At 42.0% G+C, this 22,514-nt stretch overlaps 3 protein-coding genes across 3 annotated transcripts in view; 1 reads left to right on the top strand and 2 right to left on the bottom strand.

Moving 5' to 3' along the window:
* acsl5 (acyl-CoA synthetase long chain family member 5) overlaps window positions 1-5,918 on the bottom strand; it is a 9,147-nt gene extending 3,229 nt beyond the window's left edge. Inside the window, exons 1-14 of the mRNA XM_034559097.1 lie at window positions 5,858-5,918; window positions 5,081-5,123; window positions 3,362-3,527; window positions 3,176-3,287; window positions 2,544-2,608; window positions 2,346-2,447; window positions 2,174-2,273; window positions 1,735-1,913; window positions 1,607-1,639; window positions 1,467-1,518; window positions 1,192-1,265; window positions 1,032-1,109; window positions 803-937; window positions 67-201 (exon numbers count right to left, since the gene is read on the bottom strand). Of these exons, the coding sequence (XP_034414988.1) occupies window positions 67-201; window positions 803-937; window positions 1,032-1,109; window positions 1,192-1,265; window positions 1,467-1,518; window positions 1,607-1,639; window positions 1,735-1,913; window positions 2,174-2,273; window positions 2,346-2,447; window positions 2,544-2,608; window positions 3,176-3,287; window positions 3,362-3,517 (1,221 nt within the window). The 5' untranslated portion in view covers window positions 3,518-3,527; window positions 5,081-5,123; window positions 5,858-5,918. The remainder of the gene's footprint in view (window positions 1-66; window positions 202-802; window positions 938-1,031; window positions 1,110-1,191; window positions 1,266-1,466; window positions 1,519-1,606; window positions 1,640-1,734; window positions 1,914-2,173; window positions 2,274-2,345; window positions 2,448-2,543; window positions 2,609-3,175; window positions 3,288-3,361; window positions 3,528-5,080; window positions 5,124-5,857) is intronic.
* Window positions 5,919-7,270: 1,352 nt separating this feature from the next.
* gucy2g (guanylate cyclase 2g) lies at window positions 7,271-15,998 on the top strand. The gene is made up of 22 exons (XM_034559341.1): window positions 7,271-7,627; window positions 8,415-8,763; window positions 8,872-8,981; window positions 9,154-9,336; window positions 9,428-9,572; window positions 9,988-10,123; window positions 10,233-10,336; window positions 10,457-10,623; window positions 10,707-10,847; window positions 10,933-11,016; window positions 11,625-11,729; window positions 12,221-12,289; window positions 12,766-12,934; window positions 13,042-13,197; window positions 13,296-13,473; window positions 13,715-13,855; window positions 13,963-14,155; window positions 14,992-15,166; window positions 15,295-15,393; window positions 15,494-15,585; window positions 15,682-15,804; window positions 15,918-15,998. The coding sequence occupies exons 1-22, from the start codon at window positions 7,271-7,273 to the stop codon at window positions 15,996-15,998; spliced, it is 3,357 nt and encodes a 1,118-aa protein (XP_034415232.1).
* Window positions 15,999-17,067: 1,069 nt separating this feature from the next.
* Window positions 17,068-21,216, bottom strand: tectb (tectorin beta). Its single transcript, XM_034559340.1, has 10 exons — window positions 21,150-21,216; window positions 20,299-20,489; window positions 19,456-19,607; window positions 19,280-19,382; window positions 19,054-19,157; window positions 18,881-18,964; window positions 18,266-18,428; window positions 17,633-17,711; window positions 17,423-17,455; window positions 17,068-17,144 (listed from the first exon to the last, which is right to left on the bottom strand). Exons 1-10 carry the CDS (start codon window positions 21,214-21,216, stop codon window positions 17,068-17,070), a joined length of 1,053 nt encoding a protein of 350 aa, XP_034415231.1.
* Window positions 21,217-22,514: the final 1,298 nt, after the last annotated feature.

Raw genomic sequence — 22,514 nt, 5'->3', positions numbered from 1 at the left:
TCATCATCATCATCATCATCATGTCCCGTTTCTTCGCCACATAGCCAGGAGTGTGTGCGACTGTACCTGCACTTTGTGGAAGATGAGCTTGTCCCACACGCTGTCGTTCCTGATGATGCCCTGCTTCACTTCAGCAAACTTCCTCTGCACGGCAAAGTTCAGCAGCCACTTCTTGAAAGGAGACTTGGCTCCGCTCTGAACCTGGAGACGCACGTTGGGCGACGAGCGTTTAAAGATAAAGAAACGACAAACGTTTAAAGATAAAGAAACGACAAACGTGTAGAAGCGGAACGAGGGGGGGGGGAACCACCAGCGAGGAGATCCTTCACTTAAAAAAAACAATACTGTTAAGTAAAAAGGTTTGGAAGTAAAATCAGGGAAATGCATTTAAAGTACAAATTCCAATTTTCTGTTATTATATTAGATTTCATTAGACTCGTTTCTACCATAAAAAATGCAACAAAATGATTATTTGGTTTGTAAAAGTAAATAAAGTGGCGAACCCCAAAAGGTAAACCTTCTCCATGTTTGATTTGGACAACCAAGAACACCAAATAATAAATACAAAAAATAAATTAAAAAGGAAAATGCAGGACTGCATTGATTAAGGCAATTAAAAAGACAACTGCATTTGGTAGATAAATGCATGAGAATTATATAAAATAGTAATTATTCAAAGGCTGTGCGTGTTGTGTGCAGAAACCTTAATTTAAAAGAGTCACGCGTGACCAAATTAATGCCGTGAAGAGAGTATAAAGTACTATAATGTAGTCTTTTCATTCCACCACTGTGAATCACTGACTTTGTCGTAGACGCGGTTGAGAAGTCGCGGCACGACGGGGAAGATGGTGGGCTGCAGCGTCTTCATGTCGTCGGGCAGCAGTCGGATGTCTCCCTGGAAGAATCCCACCTTGGCTCCGGCGCCATAAATCACCGTCTGCAAGAATCAAGACAGGAAGTCGTCACGTCGACGGCGCTGCAGCAACAAAAAGAAAAAACGATACTCTTTCCCCCCACGAGCCGCGGCTCACCTGTACGACCCTCTCGAACATGTGCGCTAAAGGCAGGAACGAGATGCTGACGTCCTGGGTGGATGGAGTAACGGACACCTGGAAGGCCGGAGACGGAGAAACGTTAGAGAGACATGTGGTTTTTAAAAAGAGAAGAGATTTTGTGGTTGTTAAAACTTGCATCGAAGCTTTTGAGGACCCCTGCAGCGTCCGAGACGACGTTCTCGTGGGTCAACATCGCTCCTTTGGGATTTCCTGCAAAAGAGACATTTTGTATTCGACCCTTTTGGAGGCACGTTTTATTTCATTTTCCAGGCCACACCGTTTTGGAAACGCACAAGAAGTCGTTTGCGACAAGGACGTCGATTTTGCGTGTTTTTTTGGGGGGTGGAGAGCGGGAATTCCAGGAAAGTTACGAGCCTCGAACGCCTCGTTTCGGGAAAAAAAAAAGCTCACCTGTCGTGCCGCTGGTGAAGCAAACGATACTGAGGTCGTCTGGCTTCGGCGGCTGTTGAGGACATGAAAGAGACACATCAGAGCTGCTGGTTGACTCTCAAAAGAAATGGATCACATGGAGATACAAGAAGGAAACTCACAATTGGCTTCTGAAGGTTACTCTGCCCCAGAGCCTGGAGAACAAAGACACGTTTAAAACATAAACGTCGGTGCTTCTTTGTGGCATTCGTCACAATTGAGTTGAGTTCGAGCGCGCTTTTTTTTTTACCTCCACGTCCTGCAGCGACACGACCTCCACCCCGCACGCGGCGCCCCGCTCCGCCAGCGACGAGTCGAAAGGGTCCATGACCACGATGGTCTTGAGAACCGGAGTCTGGCCGTTCTCCCGGTTCTGTAGCAGAGTTTCCGCTTTGCTTCGATTGTCACAAAGCACCGTGGAGATCTCCGCTGAAGGGGAAGAAGAGAACACTTAGAACTGCACTAAATAATAGCAGTTCTGAGGCGAGCATTGCGTTGAATTTGCCGACACAAATTATGTCGTTTTATTAAGAATTAAGAGTGTAAAACACAAGATTTAGAAGCGGACCTACTGGAATAACCATCGTCAAGAGGTGATCACATAATCAAAAAGAAGATTAGAGGAAACTCGACACAGATCCCCGAGGGGGCGGATTAAGCATTAAGAGTGCAAGAGAAGCTCCAATTACCTCGGTCGATAATGAACACCAGGGCTTCGGGTCCCAGGGTGTCGTACAGGGGAACGGCGACCATGGAGTAGGTGTAGCAGGCCAGTTCTCCAATAATCCACTAAGAGAGAGAGGGAAGGGTTCATGGTGTGTTGTTCAGACTTAAAGAGCCTCGTTATCCCTTCACACTCACCTCGGGTCGATTCTGAGCAAAGATGCCGATCAGAGTGTCAGCGTTGGGCTTCAAACCCCTGTGAAGAAGGCCTGAGCCCAGGTGCTCCGCTCTGTCGGACACCTGCAGATACAGGAAGTGGGTTAAAAAGGTTCATCTGGAGATTACAGAGGGGCATTTTTTTGTTTTTATCTATTGTTCTCAATGTTGCAGGTTTACCTGCTTGTACTTCAGCCACTGGTACGGCCTTCCTGGCTTCCTGTAGCCCAAGCACGGTCCGTTTCCTGCAAGCGACGACATTAAAATTACATGTTTGGTTTAATATAAAATTTCATTAAAATTATGCAGAATTAGCCATTAGGCATTAGCAGTTTCTTTTTTTACAATGTCTCAATGACTATAAAAGACAATCACTGGATTACTCCAATTGTTTTTACTGGTTCAGCCACAAGAGTCTTGTTTGTGTACAGATTAAATGTATTAAGATGTGCAGTTTTTTTTTAACTTTCCACAGATCAGGTTAGCCCCATTTCCAGGTTTTATGCTAAGCTAGCAGTGTCGTGGTGGCGTTGATCTTCTCATCCAACTCAGCAAGAAAGTAAATGAACTACCGTTCAACCAATTTGTGCTGCGACCTTTAATTCCCTTATTCTCGCCCTCAAATATCTAAAATGCAGCATTAAAATCATAATTTGAGCTCATCATCAGACACATCAGCATCCTCATGACACTCGCCGGTAACACAAAGTGAAAACTCTCATATCCTAGACCTCTCCGTCCTTTACTGGTCCATTTATTATTGATGGAAGTCTGGTGGAGTCATTGATAAAGAGAAAGAACGTTTGCGTCACCTGAAACCCTCAAACCCCTCTGGAAGACCTCGTAGATGGTCGTGGCGTCGGCGTGGTAATACGACATCAGGTTGTTGTTGTCCTCGAGCAACGCCGTCTTCCTCGCTCCATCCTGCGGAAGCAACGGTTATTCAAAACGCTCGAGTCTACGGCCTCATCAGAAGTTGTGGAACGCGGCGCCTTCACCTTGATGCCCAGTGATTGGCTGTTGAGGTCAACGGGGCAGCGGAGGGGGCGGGGCCGAGTGCGGAGGTAGAACAAGGTGGCGGCCGCCGCGGCAAACAGGGAGACGATGGCCGGGTAGGGAAGAGGAGAGAACAGCACCTCGAGGAGGGAGTTCATGTTGCAAAGGCTGCTGGGACGCAGGACAAAATGCTGGGTTAGCAGAGTTAGCATTTAACCAAGTTCAGTCACATTTCCACTACATTTGACATACTAAGTCCTATTTAATTGTACGGTATTATATTATTGGAACGCACAGATTTGTTGCAACTAGAGGTCAAAGTCAACATGACTTGCGCAACAGTTATTGATAATAACTCAAGATAGCATCCATGAACACTCATTGCAGTCTTCATGTACTGTGATAGTAGCACAATATTTGAGTATTTACTGGATATACACAGACATTGGTCCGATGGATAGAAATGTAATTGTCTAGCTTTTTATACATGTATTTGTTATAAAGTCATACAAGTCTTTAGATTAGATTAAAAACGTGTGTAACGAGTCTTAATAAGCTTCAGATTCAGTTTTCTTGACCTTTGGGACAGATCGTCTCGTGTTTGGATCATAAATGTGAACAATAAGAGGTCAGGGTTAATTATTTTACGAGAACATGCCAAAGGTTTAAATAGCAACAAGCGCATTTTATGGCATTTAAAAAAAAAGATAAATTAATAAGAAAGTGAAGGTTAACAATCATCTCCAGTTTGAAATAAAAATATATAAAAAATATATTAAATAAAATGTTATATTAATATATATATATTAATTAATATATATATACACACTGTTGCATGCTGCACTAAAGAGGATTGTGGTTCAGAAAAGCATGCTGGCTTGAAAACTGCAAAAGTCAACTGATGCCATTGTGTGGACACCAGGAAGACTTTGTTGAAGCCAATTTAAGAGATTTATATATATATATATATATATATATATATATATATATATATATATATATATATATATATATATAGAGAGAGAGAGAGAGAGAGATATAGAGAGAGAGAGAGAGATATAGAGATATATAGAGAGAGAGATATAGAGATATATATATATATATATATATATATATATATATATATATATATAGAGATAGAGATATATATAGAGAGATAGAGATAGAGATATATATATATATATATATATAGAGAGATAGAGATAGAGATAGAGATAGAGATAGAGATATATATATATATAGAGAGATAGAGATAGAGATAGAGATAGAGATATATATATATATATATAGAGAGAGAGAGAGAGAGAGAGAGAGATATAGAGAGAGAGAGAGATATAGAGAGAAATATAGAGAGAGAGATATAGAGATAGATATATAGATAGATAAAAAACATGTTCAACCAGATAAATAAATCCAAAGCAATAGGGGGACGTTCAGCAGGTGTCATGTCATACGAATCAGGAACATGATCCGGCACCACCTCATAACCGACTATGAACTAGTCAAACATCACGGAGACAAAAGCGTCTCCTTCCGGTCCAGGATGAAAACACAAAGTGCTTCATTTTGCTCATAAATGGAAGTGAATGAAGAATACTTCAGGAGTAGTTTTATAAATAAATAAATAAATCCATATACATGGAAGAAAAACTCAAAACAACAGTTTAGAATGATGCCTTTCTGACCCACCGTAGGCTCAGTTAATGAACCCGTTCTCCTACCTGCTGTGGGTCCTCTGAGGTGCTCCAGTCTGCTTCCTCCAGTCTGAAAGGAGATCGACGGAGTGAGAGAACTCATAAAAACAAGTCCGTCAAAGGAACCTTTGCTCCACACTCCCACTGATATGATAAAGAAACTCCACGGGCTTCTCACCGCTCCTGATGCTCAACGTCAACATATTAATAGTGTGTATTTTGTAATTAAATTATACTGGTAATTATTAATGAATAAAAAATAAAATGTAGCCCAGCCAACCAATGCCAGTCCACACTTTTAAGGAATTGTCTAACAGAAGGCCAAGATGCTGAAGTAGAAAGGTCAACGCTCTTATCTGCAGTTCATCGTAGTCAAAGTCCTCGTGTCAACAAAACATGACAATGTGTCTCTCTAAATAAGATAATGATACAGTAAGTTCATAAAAGAAAACTATTACAACCTTTTCAGGTCAGAAATATGCTATCAGTCATCTTTGTTACTCAACACTGAAGAAGATAGAAGCTGCACATTGTATTTTATCTCACTGAATAAAAAGGGAGACAATGAATGTAACATTTTCTGGACATAAAAAAAAAGATTTAATCCTTAAAAAAGTCACATTTTCTTTAATCTAAATCATCCAAAAAAACATTTAACTGAATGTCAGATGCATGAATTGCATTTCTGCACTTTATTTATATTCACTCCTCAAACACACGTCCAAGATGTCCTCTTCTGAGAGGGATTAGATTGATCTGCTGGCTGAAGGTGAAGGTTCATTAGCAGACGCTTCCAGAGGTTACCTGGTGGGATTAGCAGAGGTGGCTTTGGGTGCAAAGCCGATCAGCGATCTCCTCCAGGGACGGAGAGAGAAAAAGAAAAAGAACCCGAGTCAGCAACACCTTTAATGCACACACACACACACACTCACACACACTCTGCCCACCTGTGATCATTAGCACCTTAAACTACACACAGGTGTGTGTGAACTGCTCTCGGCCGCCAAGCAAGGCTCAACCTGCCTCGCCTGCAGAAGCCGCTCCCAGGAGGTTCTGCAACTCACTCCTCACTTTGGACTTAGTTGTCTTTTTAATTGCCTTAATCAAATTAGCCCGTTCTTAGAATTAAAAGCGGGCGCCCCCGTGCACGCTCCTCTCACGTGCACGCCGTGCACAAAGACAGAGCTCACGGTGAACTTTGACTCCGGATTCAGGAGCGATAACCGAAAAGCGTGCTTGGTCGTGGCACCTTTGCAGTTTGCTGATTTATATGGTTGATAAAAATCTCACCTGGATCCGTTTTTTTCACAACATCAGATAAGATAACGAGGCGGTCGTGAACCATTTAGAAAATGTTCGTTTGATTGTATTTTTTTTATTTTATTACGAGACTAATCTAATCGTCCAAATCGAATGAACTCGAGGGGCATCGTCCCGGTGTGTTTCTCTGAAGGTTGCCGAAGGTTATCTTTGCGGTTCATAACGCAAGAGACCGAAGAGAGGAGGACATTTAAAATGCAGTTTCAATGGTATAAATCTGCTCAGCCACTGTGAAGATATCAATGTTTAAGACACAGAAAAATGATATTGAGGAGTATGACGTCGGCAGGCTGTAAACTGTGGGTGATTTCAACATTTTGATGCATGGAAACGTACATTTAACATATGTGGAGGACATTAAAAACCCTTTGGAAGGTCTGATTAATGTGTCAAATTAATTAAAAACACATATTTCCCCTCTTACCTGTATCGCTGTTTATCAATCTAGATTGTTCTGGAGATATCAGCCGTAGAAGACGTCCGCCTCCTCTCCTCTAGAACAGAAGGTACATTTGAGAATGTACCTTCAGATAATCCACGGAACAGGTTTAAGTAACACGACGGGGCCAAAATAATCTAAAAAATATGTGTTTTTTGATTTTTTTTGGGGTGTGAACTGTCCATTTAAGGGGATATTGAGCTGGGGGGGAACATACGCATGGGGGATCTTCTACATGAATAGAATACACTCTAATGAAGAGAAAATAACTTTTAAAAAAACAAAACAATGGGCTTATAATGCCTCTTCGTAACCTCCCACCTCCCTTCCACTTATTTACATGTCCTCCTCCCTAACCGAGTCGTCCAGCTCCACCGGGGACGGGGGGGAGGGGAGTAGAGGTATATATATTAAACCCTGTCACATGAAAACTAACTAATAGGACGACGACGGTGATGATGTGCAGGGCGGCGTATTCTCCCGTCGTGAGGCTCACGTTGTTGGTGCTTCACTTCTCTCTGTCCGCCGCCGCCGTCACCAGCAACTCCACCGGTGGGTCCCGCCGGCTGATCATCGGCTTCCAGGCCCCCTGGAACATGACCCTGCCCTTCAGCGCCCCCCGGCTGGGCTCGGCCATACAGATCGCCGTGGAGAAGGTGAACAGCAATCCGTCCTTCCTGGGCAACTACAGTCTGGATTTTGTGTACACGGACACCGACTGCAACCCCAAGATTTCCCTGGGAGGGTTCATCCACCAGGTGTGGAAAGAAAACGTGTCGGCGCTGTTCGGTCCGGCGTGTCCCGAAGAAGCCGAGGTATGATTCATGTGTGACGTGGAGATTGATAGTTGGTGCATTAGATTTGTGTCTCTATATTAACAGTTGAGAAAAGTACTATTCCAAAGTACAATTTTGAAATACTTGAACCAGGCCGCAACCTCGAGGTCTGAAGTGCTTTAATACTTGCATTCTTTCTAATGGCCAGCAGGGGGCGACTCCTCTGGTTGTATAGAAGTCTATATAAATGACTCTACTTCTCTTGATGTATTCCCTCAGTAAACATTGTAAACATGAGTTTATGGTCTCAATCTCTAGTTTCAAGTCTTCTTCAATACAACATGAGATTCATTTGGTAAATTATGGTCCATTTAGAGTCAAATAGACCATTAAGCGTGCTATGTTTCTATGATTTGTAAAATTTTTGGTCATTTAAAAATGTCTCATTCAGTCTTTGGTTGTACTTATATCTCTCTCTCTCTCTCTCTCTCTCTCTCTCTCTCTCTCTATATATATATATATATATATATATATATATATATATATATTGTACATTCTCTCCGGGGCCTTTTCAGGCGACATTTGACACTTTTATTTTGCTACATGTAATTTAACGGTCTGCCTCCGAAGAACGAGAGCCGCTCGGTTGCTCCTCAGCTCCTCATCTCTAACATGGACTTAAAAGGATTATTTTCACCAAAATAGAGTTGGTGATTGTTGGAAAAGTGGGAAGATGAGACAGTTTTGGTTCTGGAGTTTTATTTCTCAGTGTGTTTTACGATGAGTTAGTTTGGTGAACTAAAGGAACCTGAAACCTGCCTTCCAGGTCACCGGTCTCATTGCATCCACGTGGAACATCCCCATGTTCGGCTTCGTGGGACAATCCTCCAAAACGGACAACACCGACATCTACGATTCCTACATAAAAATCGTGCCCCCTCTCAAAAGAAGCTCGGAGGTCCTGGTGAAGACCCTGGAGTTCTTCGGCTGGAGTCACGTGGCGATGATCGGCGGGGGATTGGATTCGAACACCTGGGACAAAGTCGACGCTTTGTGGAAAACCGTCGAGAATCCGCTGAGAGACAAATTCAAACTGGCCGCCGCCGTAAAGTTTGACACCAGCAACCCTCAGCTGGTCCGCCGCAATGTGAAGTTCATCGCAACAGTCGCCAGAGGTAAGAAGGACAGCGGTTTCTATTGAAAACACACACATAACCACATGTTTACCAGTGATCTGGCTATTGAATGTGTCCGGTTGACCCCCCCACCCCCCCACCCCCTAGTTATTGTGGTGCTCACCAACTCCATGGACTCCATGGCTCTGTTGCTGGAGGCTGAGCGTCAGGGTCTGATGAATGGCGACTACGTGTTCTTCTTGGTGCAGCATTTTGAGGTCAGTGGCAGTGTGGTGAGTACAACTTTTAAATACAACAGTAACACACACGCATTCAGTTTGGGTTTGTTGTTGCTGCACCATTCACGTAGAATCCAAAGTCTGGATATGGACCGAGAGAGGGACATGTGATCCGTCTCACGTCCATCGTATCAATCTTCTCCCTGAGCAGGATAACATGTGGAAGTATAACCTGAACAGCAGGACTAACCAAGCCGCCATCAGAGCTTTTGACATGACCTTCGTCATCGGCCAGAAATCCTACGAGGGCTACGAGTATTATGACTTCTTTGAGCAGGTTTTTGAGAGGCTGAAAGGACACCCGTTTGAGAGCAACCTGACGTCTGAAAGAGAGGTAGGCGTCCGACGCTTTCCCCCTTCGTTCCGGCTATAAAAAAAGTTTTTTAAAAAGCGCAGATGCAATTGTTTTCTTGCCGTCGCTTCAGGTCAGCCCGTACTCGGCTTACCTGCACGACGCGGTGCTTCTTTACGCGATGGCGCTGAAGGAAGTGCTCAAGGAAGGCAAAGACCCTCACGATGGACGGCAGCTGCTGCAGAGATTAAAGAATAGAAACAACATCCGATTTAATGGTTGGTGGCTGTTTTATTAAATATTTAGTGACAACTTTTGTTTTGTCAAGTAAATTACAGAACATCTGCTGAGAAGTAAATACGGTTGTGTACTCTCAAACAGTGGTGGAGGAAGAATTCACACTTTTTTACATAAAGCTACTGGGAGGCCATTTCTTTTTGTGTTGATTTTGTCGCGTTTTGTTTCCGAGCACCTCTCATTTTTTCCGAGCACCTCTAATTTTTTCTTAAACACGACATTCAAAGTTGGCTCCTCCCCCTCCGGCCTAACAATGTGCTCGCCAGCAGATGAAAGCTTGACGTTTTTTTCTGCGATCTGCCACCTGGTTTTATAGAGGTCGACGTCCAATAGCTTACAATTTATTTATTTATTAAGTCCTATTAAGTTTCTATCCGCCTGTGATTGTCGTTGCAGGTGCTTCCGGACTGGTCCACTTTGACAAAGACGGGGAGAGAAAATTGGACTATTCCATTTATGACCTGCAGCATGTGGGACACACCACCAAGTTTGAAGCCATCCTCAATTTTGACAGCCACACCAACTCTGTCCGGTAAAACATTCACGTATTTATGGATATAAAATATACTATCAAACTATTTTTTTTATTATTACATTTTTTAAACCACACCAGACAATCACACACAAAAATGTCATTTCAGACCAACGTCTATGTTCGCTTCTGTGGTCTGGCCGAGAGGGAGACCCCCGTCTGATAAACCCGAATGCGGTTACAACAACGAACTCTGCGACTGGCTCGTTAATGGTAAAAGTAACATCCTTAAATTATAGCCCAGTAATTAAACTGGTGTTTCCTTTAAAATACGCCGTGCACTCGGGCCCGTAGCTAACCACCCTGGTGATTTACTGTCTTGCCGGGACGCAGACATCGCCCTGCTGGCTGTGCTCGTGACCTTCCCCGTCATCGGCGTGCTGGCCGTTTTGGGCATCGGGGTCCTCGTCCTGCAGAAGTTACGCCTCCAGACGAAGCTCGACGACTCCAGCTGGTGGCTGATCAGCTACGGCGACATCACCGTCGTCCGGGAGCACTCGGTACGAGCTGCTAAACGCAGACGGAGAACCGACTCGCTTGCCCGGTTCTGTGTTCTCAGGGTGGTTCTTGTGTCTCCTTTCAGGGGTTTCAGGGTTTGTCTCTGAGCACCACAGTCAGTCAGAGTCGCAGCAGCGGCTCCCAGTCGACCTTCTCCAACGCCAGCTATGGCCTGAAGGACAAGACGGGCAGAGAACACGTCTACACCACCATCGGCCTCTACCAGGTGACGGTGAAATGGGAGAGTTTGTGTTTTTCACACGTCGAGATATATGTGCTCTCTAACGTGTTTTTATGTCCCTCATTAAAAGGGAAATAAAGTGGCCGTCAAGTACCTCAAGAACCACGTCGGCATTCATTTCCAGAAACCTTCAATTATCGCAGAGTTCAATGTGGTAAAGTTCTTTATGTTGTCCTACATCAAACGTACTTAATCTTTTTTCCCTTTGTACTTATTCATTTCCTGTTTTCAAAGCAAAATAACCTTTCTGGGTTTTACAAACAAAAGAACGACGAATAGCGTATGAAACAGAAAGTATAGTAAAAAAAAGTCAGTTGGATAGCATGTGTGCTAGAGAAGCAGAGACTCAAATAGTCTGCGTTACCATAGATTTTGGCAAGTTTTACTAGAATATTGAAGACACTGGAGTCCAAACATACTTCTACATCTTTTTTCTGTATTTGTTCTCTTAAAGAAACAGTAGCAAAATCCGTCTACGTTAATAAACTGCAAAAGAATCATTATGCAATGTTCGCGTGACGAAGAATTGTTTCTTCCGGTAACAGTTTGGCGGATTTTTTGTGGCATCTAGCGACGTGCACTCTGCGGAGAACAACGGTGGCGGTTCTGGTTACGCAAAAGGCTCTCTTTCTGGAGCCATGTGTTTGGTTTTGACCCCTATGGGCCACTGTAGAAACATTGGCGGTGCAACACGGCGGACACCTGAAGCTCCTCGTTGAGTTTCCTTCTGTGTGCCTGACCATCTTCCTCTCTTTAAGACAGATGAAGGAGATGAAACACGAGAACTTGGTTCAGTTCTTCGGCGTTTGCATCGAGCCGCCGAATGTCTGCCTGGTGATCCAGTACTGCACGAAGGGCAGTCTGAAGGTCGGTGGTCTCATAGTGAATTAAACATACGGACACTTTTTACTTCATAGTGTGAGGCATCGCTGCAGAAATGCCACTTTAATGTGTCCTATTGTTACGCTATCATGTTACTCTTGAGTCAGTTTGTGCCAGTATAGAAGCAATACACCTTAAACAAAGGGTTGTGTTGTTTTTTTAATATTACCCTTGGGTTATTTACCCAAATTATAATGTTTTTTTAAATAATCCAGCTCTTCGTAAAATGTTACATGTATCCTTTACAGTGTTTATACAGTTAACGATACATGTTTGGCAGTTTTAGGGTGAAACGGGAGCTTTTTGTATGTCACACTTAAAATAAACCATACATTATATTGTGAGTAAATGTAGCAAATTGTAACACCCGTGGGTCCAAAACAAGCCTTTGGTTCTGGTTAACTCATCGGCGCCATCTTGATCTCAGGGATCATCGGATGTTTAACTTGGAAATACTGCTTGTTCTTTTTCTGCAGGATGTTCTGAAGTCAGATGTTGACCTGGACGGGATGTTTAAGCTGTCCTTTGCGTATGATATCGTCAATGTGAGTCCATTCATTTAAACAGCATCGCCGTGACAGTTACAAATGTACTCAGGGCCGCCGCTAGGACAGTAGAAATAATAAAGTGATTTAGAAACATATTAAATATTAAATAAATCATACAAAATACTCAAGTCAACTATGTAGTATGTCTCAAAATGTTTTGAAGATTTAATATATTTTATTTATTCGGTAACTATGATATATTTTGGTAGCTAAGGTGTGACTCCAGAAATAAACTAATAATAATTTATTATATATAATTATCAGCTAATAATATAATAATTTATATATATATATATATATATGAATTATATATATATATATATAATTATCGGCTAATAATATAATAATAAATATATAAATTTATATATATATATATATATATATATATATATATATATATATACACACACACATTCTTTTACATAGAAATCACAAGAAAATCCATGTTTTGAACCTGTTCTTCTGTGTTTTAGGGAATGGAGTTCATCCACAAAAGTAACCTGAAATTTCACGGCACCCTGAAGCCCAGCAAGTGTCTGGTGGACAGCCGGCTGCAGATTAAACTCTCTGGCTTCGGCCTGTGGGAGTTTAAATACGGGAGCAAAAACAAGATCGTCAAACTGGAGAACCCCGATCATTCAGGTCAGTGGGTGCATCTCGAATGCTTTTGTAAATATCATTTTAAAGCACATTTTTGCATTCAACACAGCGTGAAGGAGAAATTGCACATGAGGGGTGATTTGTTGTAGAGATGTACTGGACGGCCCCCGAGCTCTTAAGACAAGTCGGTCTCCAGGTCTGCGGGACGCCCAAAGCGGACGTCTACAGCTTCGCCATCATCATGTGGGAGCTCATGTACAACGCCAAGCCTGGCCCGTACCATGAGATCAACCTGGGGCCCAAAGGTTAGGTTATTATTATTATTATTAATTTACAGAATCACAAAAAAAAAAACGTTTCGCCACGATTTTCCGCTTCTTCGCTTTCATTTTTTCCCTTCCAGAGATCATCAAGCAGCTGCGGACACCTTTCCAAGGGGAGCCCCTCCGACCAGCGCTGTCCGAGGAGCTCTGCGATGAAAACATCAACTCCCTGCTGAAGGCCTGCTGGAACGAGAACCCCGACCACCGGCCGCCGTTTGCGTCCATACGGAGACAGCTGAGGGACACCAGCCCAGACAGGTAAGGCCTCTGATGTTTCTTTACCCATAAGTAATTTGGGCCTGCAGGTGCATACTATGCCACATTTTCCTCAATTTAGTTAGTGAATCAATAGCTAAAAAGGTCAAAAAAATTCTCATATTCTAATTGTTGGATTCTGGATTGGCGTCAACAACCATTCACTTGTTTGTTCTACCATTTTTAAAGAGAAAATAGGAGACTAACAAACTAACTAACTCAATCAGGATTTTCTGTACTGTAGTCATGCAAATATTCTGGATAATATGGTGGCAAAGCTGGAGAAATATGCAAATCACTTGGAGGAGGTTGTGGAGGAGAGGACCAATCAGCTCACGGCAGAGAAGACCCGCGCAGACAAGCTCCTCTCCAGCATGTTACCGAGGTAACAGATGTAGCCGCAATCCAAAAAACGATGAACCCACTCGGGTCGTATTACCGCGATTGCGTCCCTCACCTTGTCGGCGCGCCCGGCGCTTCGTCGGTTCGCAGGTACATCGCGGATCAGCTGATGGCGGGCGTGTCCGTGGAGCCTCAGAGCTACGAGGCGGTGACCATCTTCTTCTCCGACATCGTGGGCTTCACGTCCATGTGCTCCGTCAGCTCGGCGATGGAGGTGGTGGCGTTCCTCAACGACCTCTACAGCCTCTTCGACGACGTCATCAAGATGTACGACGTCTATAAAGTGAGTCACGCACGCACGCGAGGATTTTAGATGTTGTAGATACTTTGTAATGTTTTTCATGTGTACATTTTTTTTATTGTAAATACTCAGTTGTGGTCATTAGTATCAGTGTAGTGATTGTATGTTTTTTTTAAGGAATATTCGTCCTTTTGATGCTGCGCTCATGTATGTGTTGTAAATATGAAAGTCTATGACTGAAACGGTGGGAAACAGCTAGCTTAGCTTAGCATAAATAATGGAAATGGGGAAAACAGCTAGCTTAGCATAGCATGAAGACTGGAAACAGAGCAACAGCTGGCTTAGCCTAGCATAACGACTGGAAACAGCTAGCTTAGCATAAAGACTTGAAACAAGAGGAAATAACTAGCTTGGCTTAGCATTAAATACTTGAAACAAGAGAAAATAACTAGCTTAGCATAAATACTTGAAACAAGAGGAAATAACTAGCTTGGCTTAGCATTAAATACTTGAAACAAGAGAAAATAACTAGCTTAGCATAAAGACTTGAAACAAGAGGAAAGAGCTAGCTTAGCTTAGCATCAAGCATGGAAACAGCTAGTCTGGCTTCATCCAAAAAGGAGTAAGTAAAGGTCAGAAAATCCGCTCACTAATTCACACATAAACCATGTTTGTTTCCACAATATACAAACTAGATAAAACACGTAAGTTAATGATATTTAGAGGTGCAGGCAGGGTAACAAGCATATGTCCCGAAATGTAAAACTATACCTTTTTAAAACGTTGTTTTAAATTGCAAATTGATAAAAACCCACTTTTCCAGTCTTACTTTAAAAAAATTGTCAATAAAACTGATTCCTCTTTGCATCTCCGCCAAGGTGGAAACAATCGGTGATGCATACATGGTCGCCAGCGGTCTACCCATCAGCAACGGCCTTCAGCATGCTTTGGAGATATCCACAATGGCGCTGCATTTCCTAAGCGCCATCAAGGTCTTCAGAATCCACCACATGCCCACCGAGAGACTCGCGATCCGCATCGGGATACACTCAGGTGAGAGACGGCTTTATTCATATTCTTGTACATTAAATGTTAAGAAGGAGCCAGAAACATATTAAATATGAAGTAGTTTGTGCATTTGATCAGCGTGAATCCGTAACAGTTTGTCGTGGGATTCGTAGGTCCAGTGGTCGCCGGGGTGGTCGGCACCACGATGCCTCGCTACTGTCTCTTTGGCGACACGGTGAACACGGCCTCCCGCATGGAGAGTAACAGCTCACGTGAGTAAACTGAACAGAACTTGAGGCCGATCCATTGAGGCCATCAGTATTGCAACCCTACTGGATAAATGATGGTCGCCCTCTTCTGTTTTTCTAACAGCCCTCAAGATTCACATATCTCAGACCACGGCCGACATTCTGGTCCAGGCCGGTTCGTTTGAGATGGAGGAAAGAGGGGAAGTTGAAATTAAGGTGACTTTATTAAGAGTCTCCATGTTTTAGCTTTTTCTCCAATGCAATACCTTTTTGTTTTTGACATGTGTGTTTGTGTGTTTGTGTCCGCGACAGGGAAAAGGGTCTGTGAAGACCTACTGGCTGCTAAGCAAACAGGGGTTTAATCCTCCTCTCATTGCTCACAGCTCTCCGCTCGCGACCCCTCTCAAACTACAAACACAGGTACGGGCAGCACAGGTACGGGCAGCACAGGTCGCGGTGCTTCTTCTTGACGAAGATAGCGACTGTCGACAAGTCTGTGAATGTAATAAGTTGATGCAAAACCTGAGATTGTGATTTCTCTGCTTTAGAAACTGGGGATGGCCAGAGTTGCTGAGAAAAGGGCCCACGCAACCCTGAACAAAGCTAAGATGACTGCGGTGGACATTTGAAGAACTGAATGTTCTAATAAAGATTTTGGCTGAAGGAACATCTGGAAAGGACAATACGGAAGGTCTCAGAAGGCCAAACAACTTGTAAAGAGGAGGCAAAATGGGTCAGAGACTGGAGCATATATATATATATAAATATATATATTTAGATATTTATACATAAATATCCAAATATATATTTATAAATATATAAATATCCATATATATAGTCAGCTGGGATAGGCTCCAGCGCCCCCGCGACCCTAATGAGGATAAGCGGTATTGAAAATGGATGGATGGATGTATATATTTATATATATGTATATATTTTTAATATATATATTTATATATATATAATAATAATATATACTTTTTAATCTTAACTCTTTGTGCACAGGATCATTTTATTCATTGTCAGCGTAAAAGAAAAACTGATTGTTCAATTCAAACTGTTCTTTGTGACACATTTTGTGCTATGACTTCACTAAATGATAGTTTTCTTTTACAATAGACCGTTATGTCTTGAGATGACCAATAATAATAATAACAAGAATAATAGCCTTTATTTATAGAGTGCTTTACAATTGAAAATAAAAACATGGCACTTTAAACGAAGGAAAATACACAGTAAAATCTGACAATAAAAAGAGAGTTGATGAAAAAAATAAAGCGAACACATAAAGAGTTCTTATAAGATACAATTAAATCAAATGAAAGTGTTGACTTCAATAAAAAATAATTTTGCATCCTTTACAATTGATCAATTGGCTCTAGTTCTGGGTAGTATATCATTGGAAGAGAAAATAAAGCGGGTTTAGACATTTAATTTATGCGTATTGTGTTGCTGTCATGTTGAGGGTTTAATTTCTGGATTGAGTAATAACAATTTATTTGTTTTTTTTTAAGGTTTGTGCATGTAATTAAAAGCAGGGACAAGGATAAAAATGTGTTGAAGCAACAAAAATGTTGCTTCATCTTTAATGTGACATTTGAAAAGATCACTGAAAGAGTCAATAAATGTCCTAAATACGTATAATATCTGTGAGAAAAGGATAACATCTTTTGAGCGTGGTGGGGTGACGTGAAGTGTTTACTGCATTCTTGACCCGTTCACTAAATAACAACATGTGTTTATGAGGACAACCAGCAGGAGGAATAATGAAGTGCCTGTGGGGGGGGCGGAAAAAGGAAAACATCAAATGTCGATAAACAGGATTCGTTGAGCCGCAGATCTCATTGTTCTCAACTTTAGAAATGTTCTGATTTTAGGGCCAACAAATACATAAATCAAGTATTTTCCTAACAGAATTTGGACAGCTGGAAGTGAAGTTTAAGGCTTGAAACAGCATTCACTTCATAAAAAATACACAGTGATTGACTGAATGCATGAAATATCGGTATTTCTGGCGCTGAACATTTCAATCACAGCTATCAGTGCGTCTCACCTGTCAGCTGTCCATTATTGGAGGAGTCAATACCTGTCGAGAGAAATCATACAAAATAAAAGCGTGGACAGTAAAAGACAAATAACAACAACAAACAAAAACTAAATGTTTGAATTTAACAGCCGGCTATCGGAGTATTTTCTTAAAAATGTCTTACGCATTGTATGACGCATGTGCAGCGTTTACTAATTTATTAAAACATGTTTGTACCTTTAATGTGAAACTCAGCAGTGAGGACCCCCCCTCTGGGTTCTGCCTCCGAGGACGGACTTCTGAAGGAGCAGGGGCCCTTGAGGAAAGAGACACGGAGGAAACACAAGTGTATTGTAGTAATAAATAACTAAAGATGAACTATAAATGTAATTTCCAGCTCCGACTTTTGATGTCCGAAGTTTATAGAATACAGCGTAATACCAAAAAACATCAAATCAAGAAAAAGAAGTAAAATCTTGCATTTAAAATCCTACTTAAAGCTACAGACGCTAACTTTAATACAAAAATAACATTTTGTCATATTTGAGACAGATAATCTGTAAAAAAAATTAAAAATCAGTTTTTTCTTTTATATACAGTGGTTCCCAATAAATACAAAGCTATTTTCTTAAACTGACGAGTTCACTTGTTAAAAACTCATAAGACCAAACAACATTAAGGACCTCCTTTGATAATTAACTTGATTTTTAAAGGTCATTATATGTTATATATGCAAATTGCTCCCAATGCTGTCTGGATTGTGCCTCATGTCTACGTCGCCGTGGACAAGTGTTAAAAGAACCCAATCAAAACAGAGTAAAAAGTACATAATTTGCTTTAATGTTGGGCATCAAAGCGTCGTGTACTCACTGGCTGACAGACGAGTCGCTCTGCGTCACAAATCTGGACATCACAGTGAAGCCAGACGGTGGAAACCTTCTCCAGCCGCTGGAAGCGGAACGAGTTGAACTTGAACATGGAGCGGCTGTCTTTGGCGTTCTCGAAAATAGTCACCGTTCTGTCGGAGGAGCAGCTGTCGGGAGACAAAAAAAAGAGGTTTGAGTATCACATTGAACATTGCAAAGCATTCTTTTACACCCAAGTACTCTGTAAAACATTATATATATTACTATTTATCAAAGGCAATAAGTAGAATACAACTTATGGGATGACTTGGAACCAATTATTCAAATTTATTGGTTTATGGGTACTGAAAAGGGAAAGTTCTGATTTTAAATGAGGTATGAGGTACCTTTTTACCTGCAGTAGAAGTGCAGCAGCAGACAGGAGTACCAGCAGAGCAATGCAGTACTTAAAGCAAATAAATATCAGATTTAACTGTATACGCTATATTTTGAACATTCTACCATGAAGCCGCAAATAAGGGCAAAGTTTTAGTTGTTTAAAATGAGTTTGTCGGCAGCGGTGCATCGCTTCTCCCGAACTATATATAGTACCCGATACAATCCCCACTTCGCTTTGTACCTGTTGATGATGAGGCTCCACCTCTTCTTGTCTGTTGAGTACGGAGTGGGAGTGGCCCAGCAGTTGTTTATCACCACTTTGAATCTGATGCACGAAAAAGGGGTAGGGGTGAGAAAAATCGAGTGGCGTCTACTCTTTTTTGGGAACCTTTGAGCGTTTGAGTGTTGACGAACCGGTTACTTAGTCCTTTCGCCTCGATGCCGATGAAAACCTCGGAGCCGATCTCAGAAGTGTCGATCACGTACGGGGAGTCCTTGGCGTAAAGGAACTTTGAATTCTACAAAATGCACGCGTATATTTAGCTTTTAATTGTAACAACACTCCAAATAACTTTAAAAAAACAAAAAACACTACATTACACGTTGCCTCCACCGGAGGAACTGAATCCGCTATACTCACCGTGAACACATTCATAGACAACTGCGATCTAAAAGTGCCTAAACTCCCGTTGTTGACGTAAACTGTCGCCACTCTGGAAAAAGCAGAGGGGTTAGTAAAAACACTGCGAGCCAGAGGGTCAGAAGGCACTCGTCTCTTCCCGGTCGCCTCGACGCCCGGCGGCCCTCGACGCTCACCTTTGGCTGAACACAGCGTTGTTCAGCAGGTAGGCGGCTCGGTACGCGCAGCTGAAGGTGTAGTTGACCGGCTGGTTTCTGACCGTGAGCGACGTGTCGTTGGACACAATGGAGTTGGAGAAGATGTACTTGGGGTCTTTGCCCGGCACGTACTGTCAAGAGGGGAGGGGGGGGGGGGGGACGAATAAAATGAGACTTTTAAGTTATATAATTGTTTAATTAACTTGCATTCAAGGCAGCAACTTAAGTGCATTGAATTGGATAAATGTCTTAAAGGTCCGGGACACCCAAATTACAGTAGTTTTTTGTTTCGTGTGCCGTTGTTTGAGATATTTACCAAATGAAAAACTTGTTCTATTTCTTTGTTTAATTTATTTAGGTCTATTCTGCGCCTCTCATTTATTACAAGTACATTTTAGTCTCAGAGCTAAACATCCATTTTTAACCAAACAATAAATACCAAAACCCAGAAGGTATACTTAAAAAAGCTCTTCTGAAAGCATCTCCGTAATCCTTAAAGAAATTTCTCAATCCAAACAAAGGTGTTGCTACTCAACATGAAGCAGAATTAACTGTTTTCAGGTTTATGATAAATTACTGTGCCTTTCTGTGTTTTGGGCTTTATTTGACTATTAAACTAGTTTTCTTGCAATTCTTCTCCTCTTTTTCTGTCTTTTATTTTACTAATTGAGTTCATCTTGAACGGCCTCAACCTAAAAAAAGGGGGCATTGTTTCTGTTTTTTTTTAAAAGTCTACTAAATTCACCTCCTTTATTCTGGGGCCGCTGGCCGACGCATCGAAGCCTCCTCGGCTAGGTATACCGCGGTCGTTGTGTCCCTCACCTCGGAGTGGGTGCCGCAGTACGAGTGGTTTTTGGGTGTCAGGTCTGGGATGCTGAAGCGGTAGTAGCCCGGGCTGTGTATCCCTGAGTAACAGACACCGCCCAGGGACAGCTGGTCCATCTCCCAGCCGTAAGGACACTCGGGCACGTTGGCAATGATGGCGTTGGGGAAACACGACACCATAACATAGTCTGAAATCAGAGAGACAAACACTTTTTTGGGTGATATTTTGTGACATGCATGCTTCAGAAGAAGCCCCTATCTCTTCGCAGTAAGCTTTATTACTGGAGATCATGATAATACTCATCAACGTGAGCTGTATTTTAAGGTTGGGTGGCTTTTTCTCCCTGTAAGGTGAGATATACTCATGGTTTTATTGATTTATAAGGCTCTTCTTCTTTTTTTTACTCCCTCACATTGCTGTGTGTCTTTTTTTAAACCACCTGAAGCTTACCTTTATTTCATCTGTAAGAAAAATAAAAAAAATGTAAATGTCATTCTATTTCACTCACAGTTGTTCTTGCTGTCGTGGACTTATTGTCCTTAAATTATAGTTTATTTATTGATTATTAAGTTTATTATTTGTGTTTCTTGGGGCTCTAATTGTTTAATATTTTATTACTACCGGTAGTCTATATTGTAATTCGACAAAATTGGTTAAAATAATGCCTGAAACGCATTTAATATTATAAGTTGTGTGCTTTATTTACCTAATAATGTGTATCCGTATTGTAATTCTACTCACACTCTGCATACACACATTTACTGCATGTTATTCCATTCAGTTTTCTGCCTTTTCTTCCTTTTAAAATGTTCTTCTCGTACTAATCTGTGGACCACAGTGGTGTTACCTGCTTTTTGGGGAGAGCATGTCCATGCAACAGGCAACAACATTAAGAAGGCGCCGACAGAAGCCATGCTGTGACGCTGCAGAGAGATTAAATGAGTGAGCGAATATTCAACAAATAAAGATATAAATCTGTAATAGAACATTTTTTTAAAAACACTCACCTGTAGATGAAAAAAAGCCCTTTTAAGTCGTCTGTCAGAGGATCTTCACGGCTCTTCAACAAGCTACCAGCATGACGATTTGAGGAGGCATTTTATACCTTCACAGGTGAGGCTAAGCATCCTCCCCCCCCCCCCGGCTCCACTTCTCCCCCTTGGCAGCTTTAAGAGCTCCATTGTGTCTCCGCTCACAAAAAGCTCTCTGTGCTCCCTCGGACATTCGCTTTCAAGCGACCAGCGTCTCACGGGTTTACCGCTCGGAAAGGTGCTCGAAGTCACCTTTTCGTGGGACGGGCATGCGGGAAATGTGTCAATTGTCTCTGGGGAATACCAAACAGTTATGATGTGTAGGGGGGGGGGGGGGGGGGGGGGAATAATGCAATGTACCTTTACCTGGCATCATCATTGTGGTAGAGGAAGAAAAACTGTGTCACGAGACAAGCTAAAGACTGTTACAGCCTCTTTTCAACGTGTTACTGTTTATATGAAGTCATAATTACAAAGAATTTCCCATTCTGGTGAACCCTATACATAATCCATGGTCAAAATACTGAAGGAAAGAGGACAGAGGGAACTAGCTAGCCTCATAAGATCACTATTGGTTTAAAACAAGACGAATAAAAATGTAATAATTACAATTTGCCATTTTATTGGGGTTTTATTTCGTGGCTCGGAGCAAAAATAAACGAAAAGAAAATGTTATTTGTACACTGCGGTAGACAATTTGTGTTTATTATTGCGCTTTAGAGGTGCTGTAGGTGGATTTCGTTACCTTTTGACAGAGCTAGGCCTGCTGTTTTACCCGTTTCCAGTCTTTATGCTAAGCTAAGTTACGCTAAGCTAAACTGCTGCGGGCTGAGGCCTTAAGCTATGCCTTTAACCCATAAATCTCTTACAATAGCTCATGTGAACGCACAGCTGCACATTTGATAATGTCACAGACGTTTGTTTTGAAGGACATGACTCGAGGTAATGTTCCTCCTTTGTTGTCCTCTTGGCCCGAAGAGGACGAAACGAAACAGAACACCGTTAAAGAAGCTAAATGGTGCAAACGGACATGTATGGGTGGGTACCTCGGAGGAAGTGATGGCAGCTCAGATAAGAGCCGACATTCACTCGTAACTAGTGTCCTGGAGATGATGAAGCTTCTGCGGCATTCAGTAATATTGGGTTTCTCACAGTGTCGTGCGATTAGATACCGTCTTTGT

Source organism: Cyclopterus lumpus, chromosome 19, assembly GCF_009769545.1.
Source record: "Cyclopterus lumpus isolate fCycLum1 chromosome 19, fCycLum1.pri, whole genome shotgun sequence".
Lineage (NCBI taxonomy): Eukaryota > Metazoa > Chordata > Actinopteri > Perciformes > Cyclopteridae > Cyclopterus > Cyclopterus lumpus.
The sequence above is the reverse complement of the archived record's forward strand: the minus strand, read 5'-3'. Positions and strand labels throughout refer to the sequence as shown.

What these genes read in the sequence shown, in the direction of transcription:
- gucy2g (XM_034559341.1), top strand. Translation starts at nt 7,271, where the DNA reads ATGTGCAGGGCGGCGTATTCTCCCGTCGTGAGGCTCACGTTGTTGGTG. An exon ending in AGATGTACGACGTCTATAAA is followed by an intron (nt 14,156 to 14,991) that starts GTGAGTCACGCA and finishes ATCTCCGCCAAG; the next exon opens with GTGGAAACAATCGGTGATGC. An exon ending in GAGGGGAAGTTGAAATTAAG is followed by an intron (nt 15,586 to 15,681) that starts GTGACTTTATTA and finishes TGTCCGCGACAG; the next exon opens with GGAAAAGGGTCTGTGAAGAC.
- tectb (XM_034559340.1), bottom strand. Translation starts at nt 21,216, where the DNA reads ATGGCTTCTGTCGGCGCCTTCTTAATGTTGTTGCCTGTTGCATGGACA. An exon ending in ATGCTCTCCCCAAAAAGCAG is followed by an intron (nt 20,490 to 21,149) that starts GTAACACCACTG and finishes CTCTGATTTCAG; the next exon opens with ACTATGTTATGGTGTCGTGT. An exon ending in GCGAAAGGACTAAGTAACCG is followed by an intron (nt 18,965 to 19,053) that starts GTTCGTCAACAC and finishes TTCGTGCATCAG; the next exon opens with ATTCAAAGTGGTGATAAACA.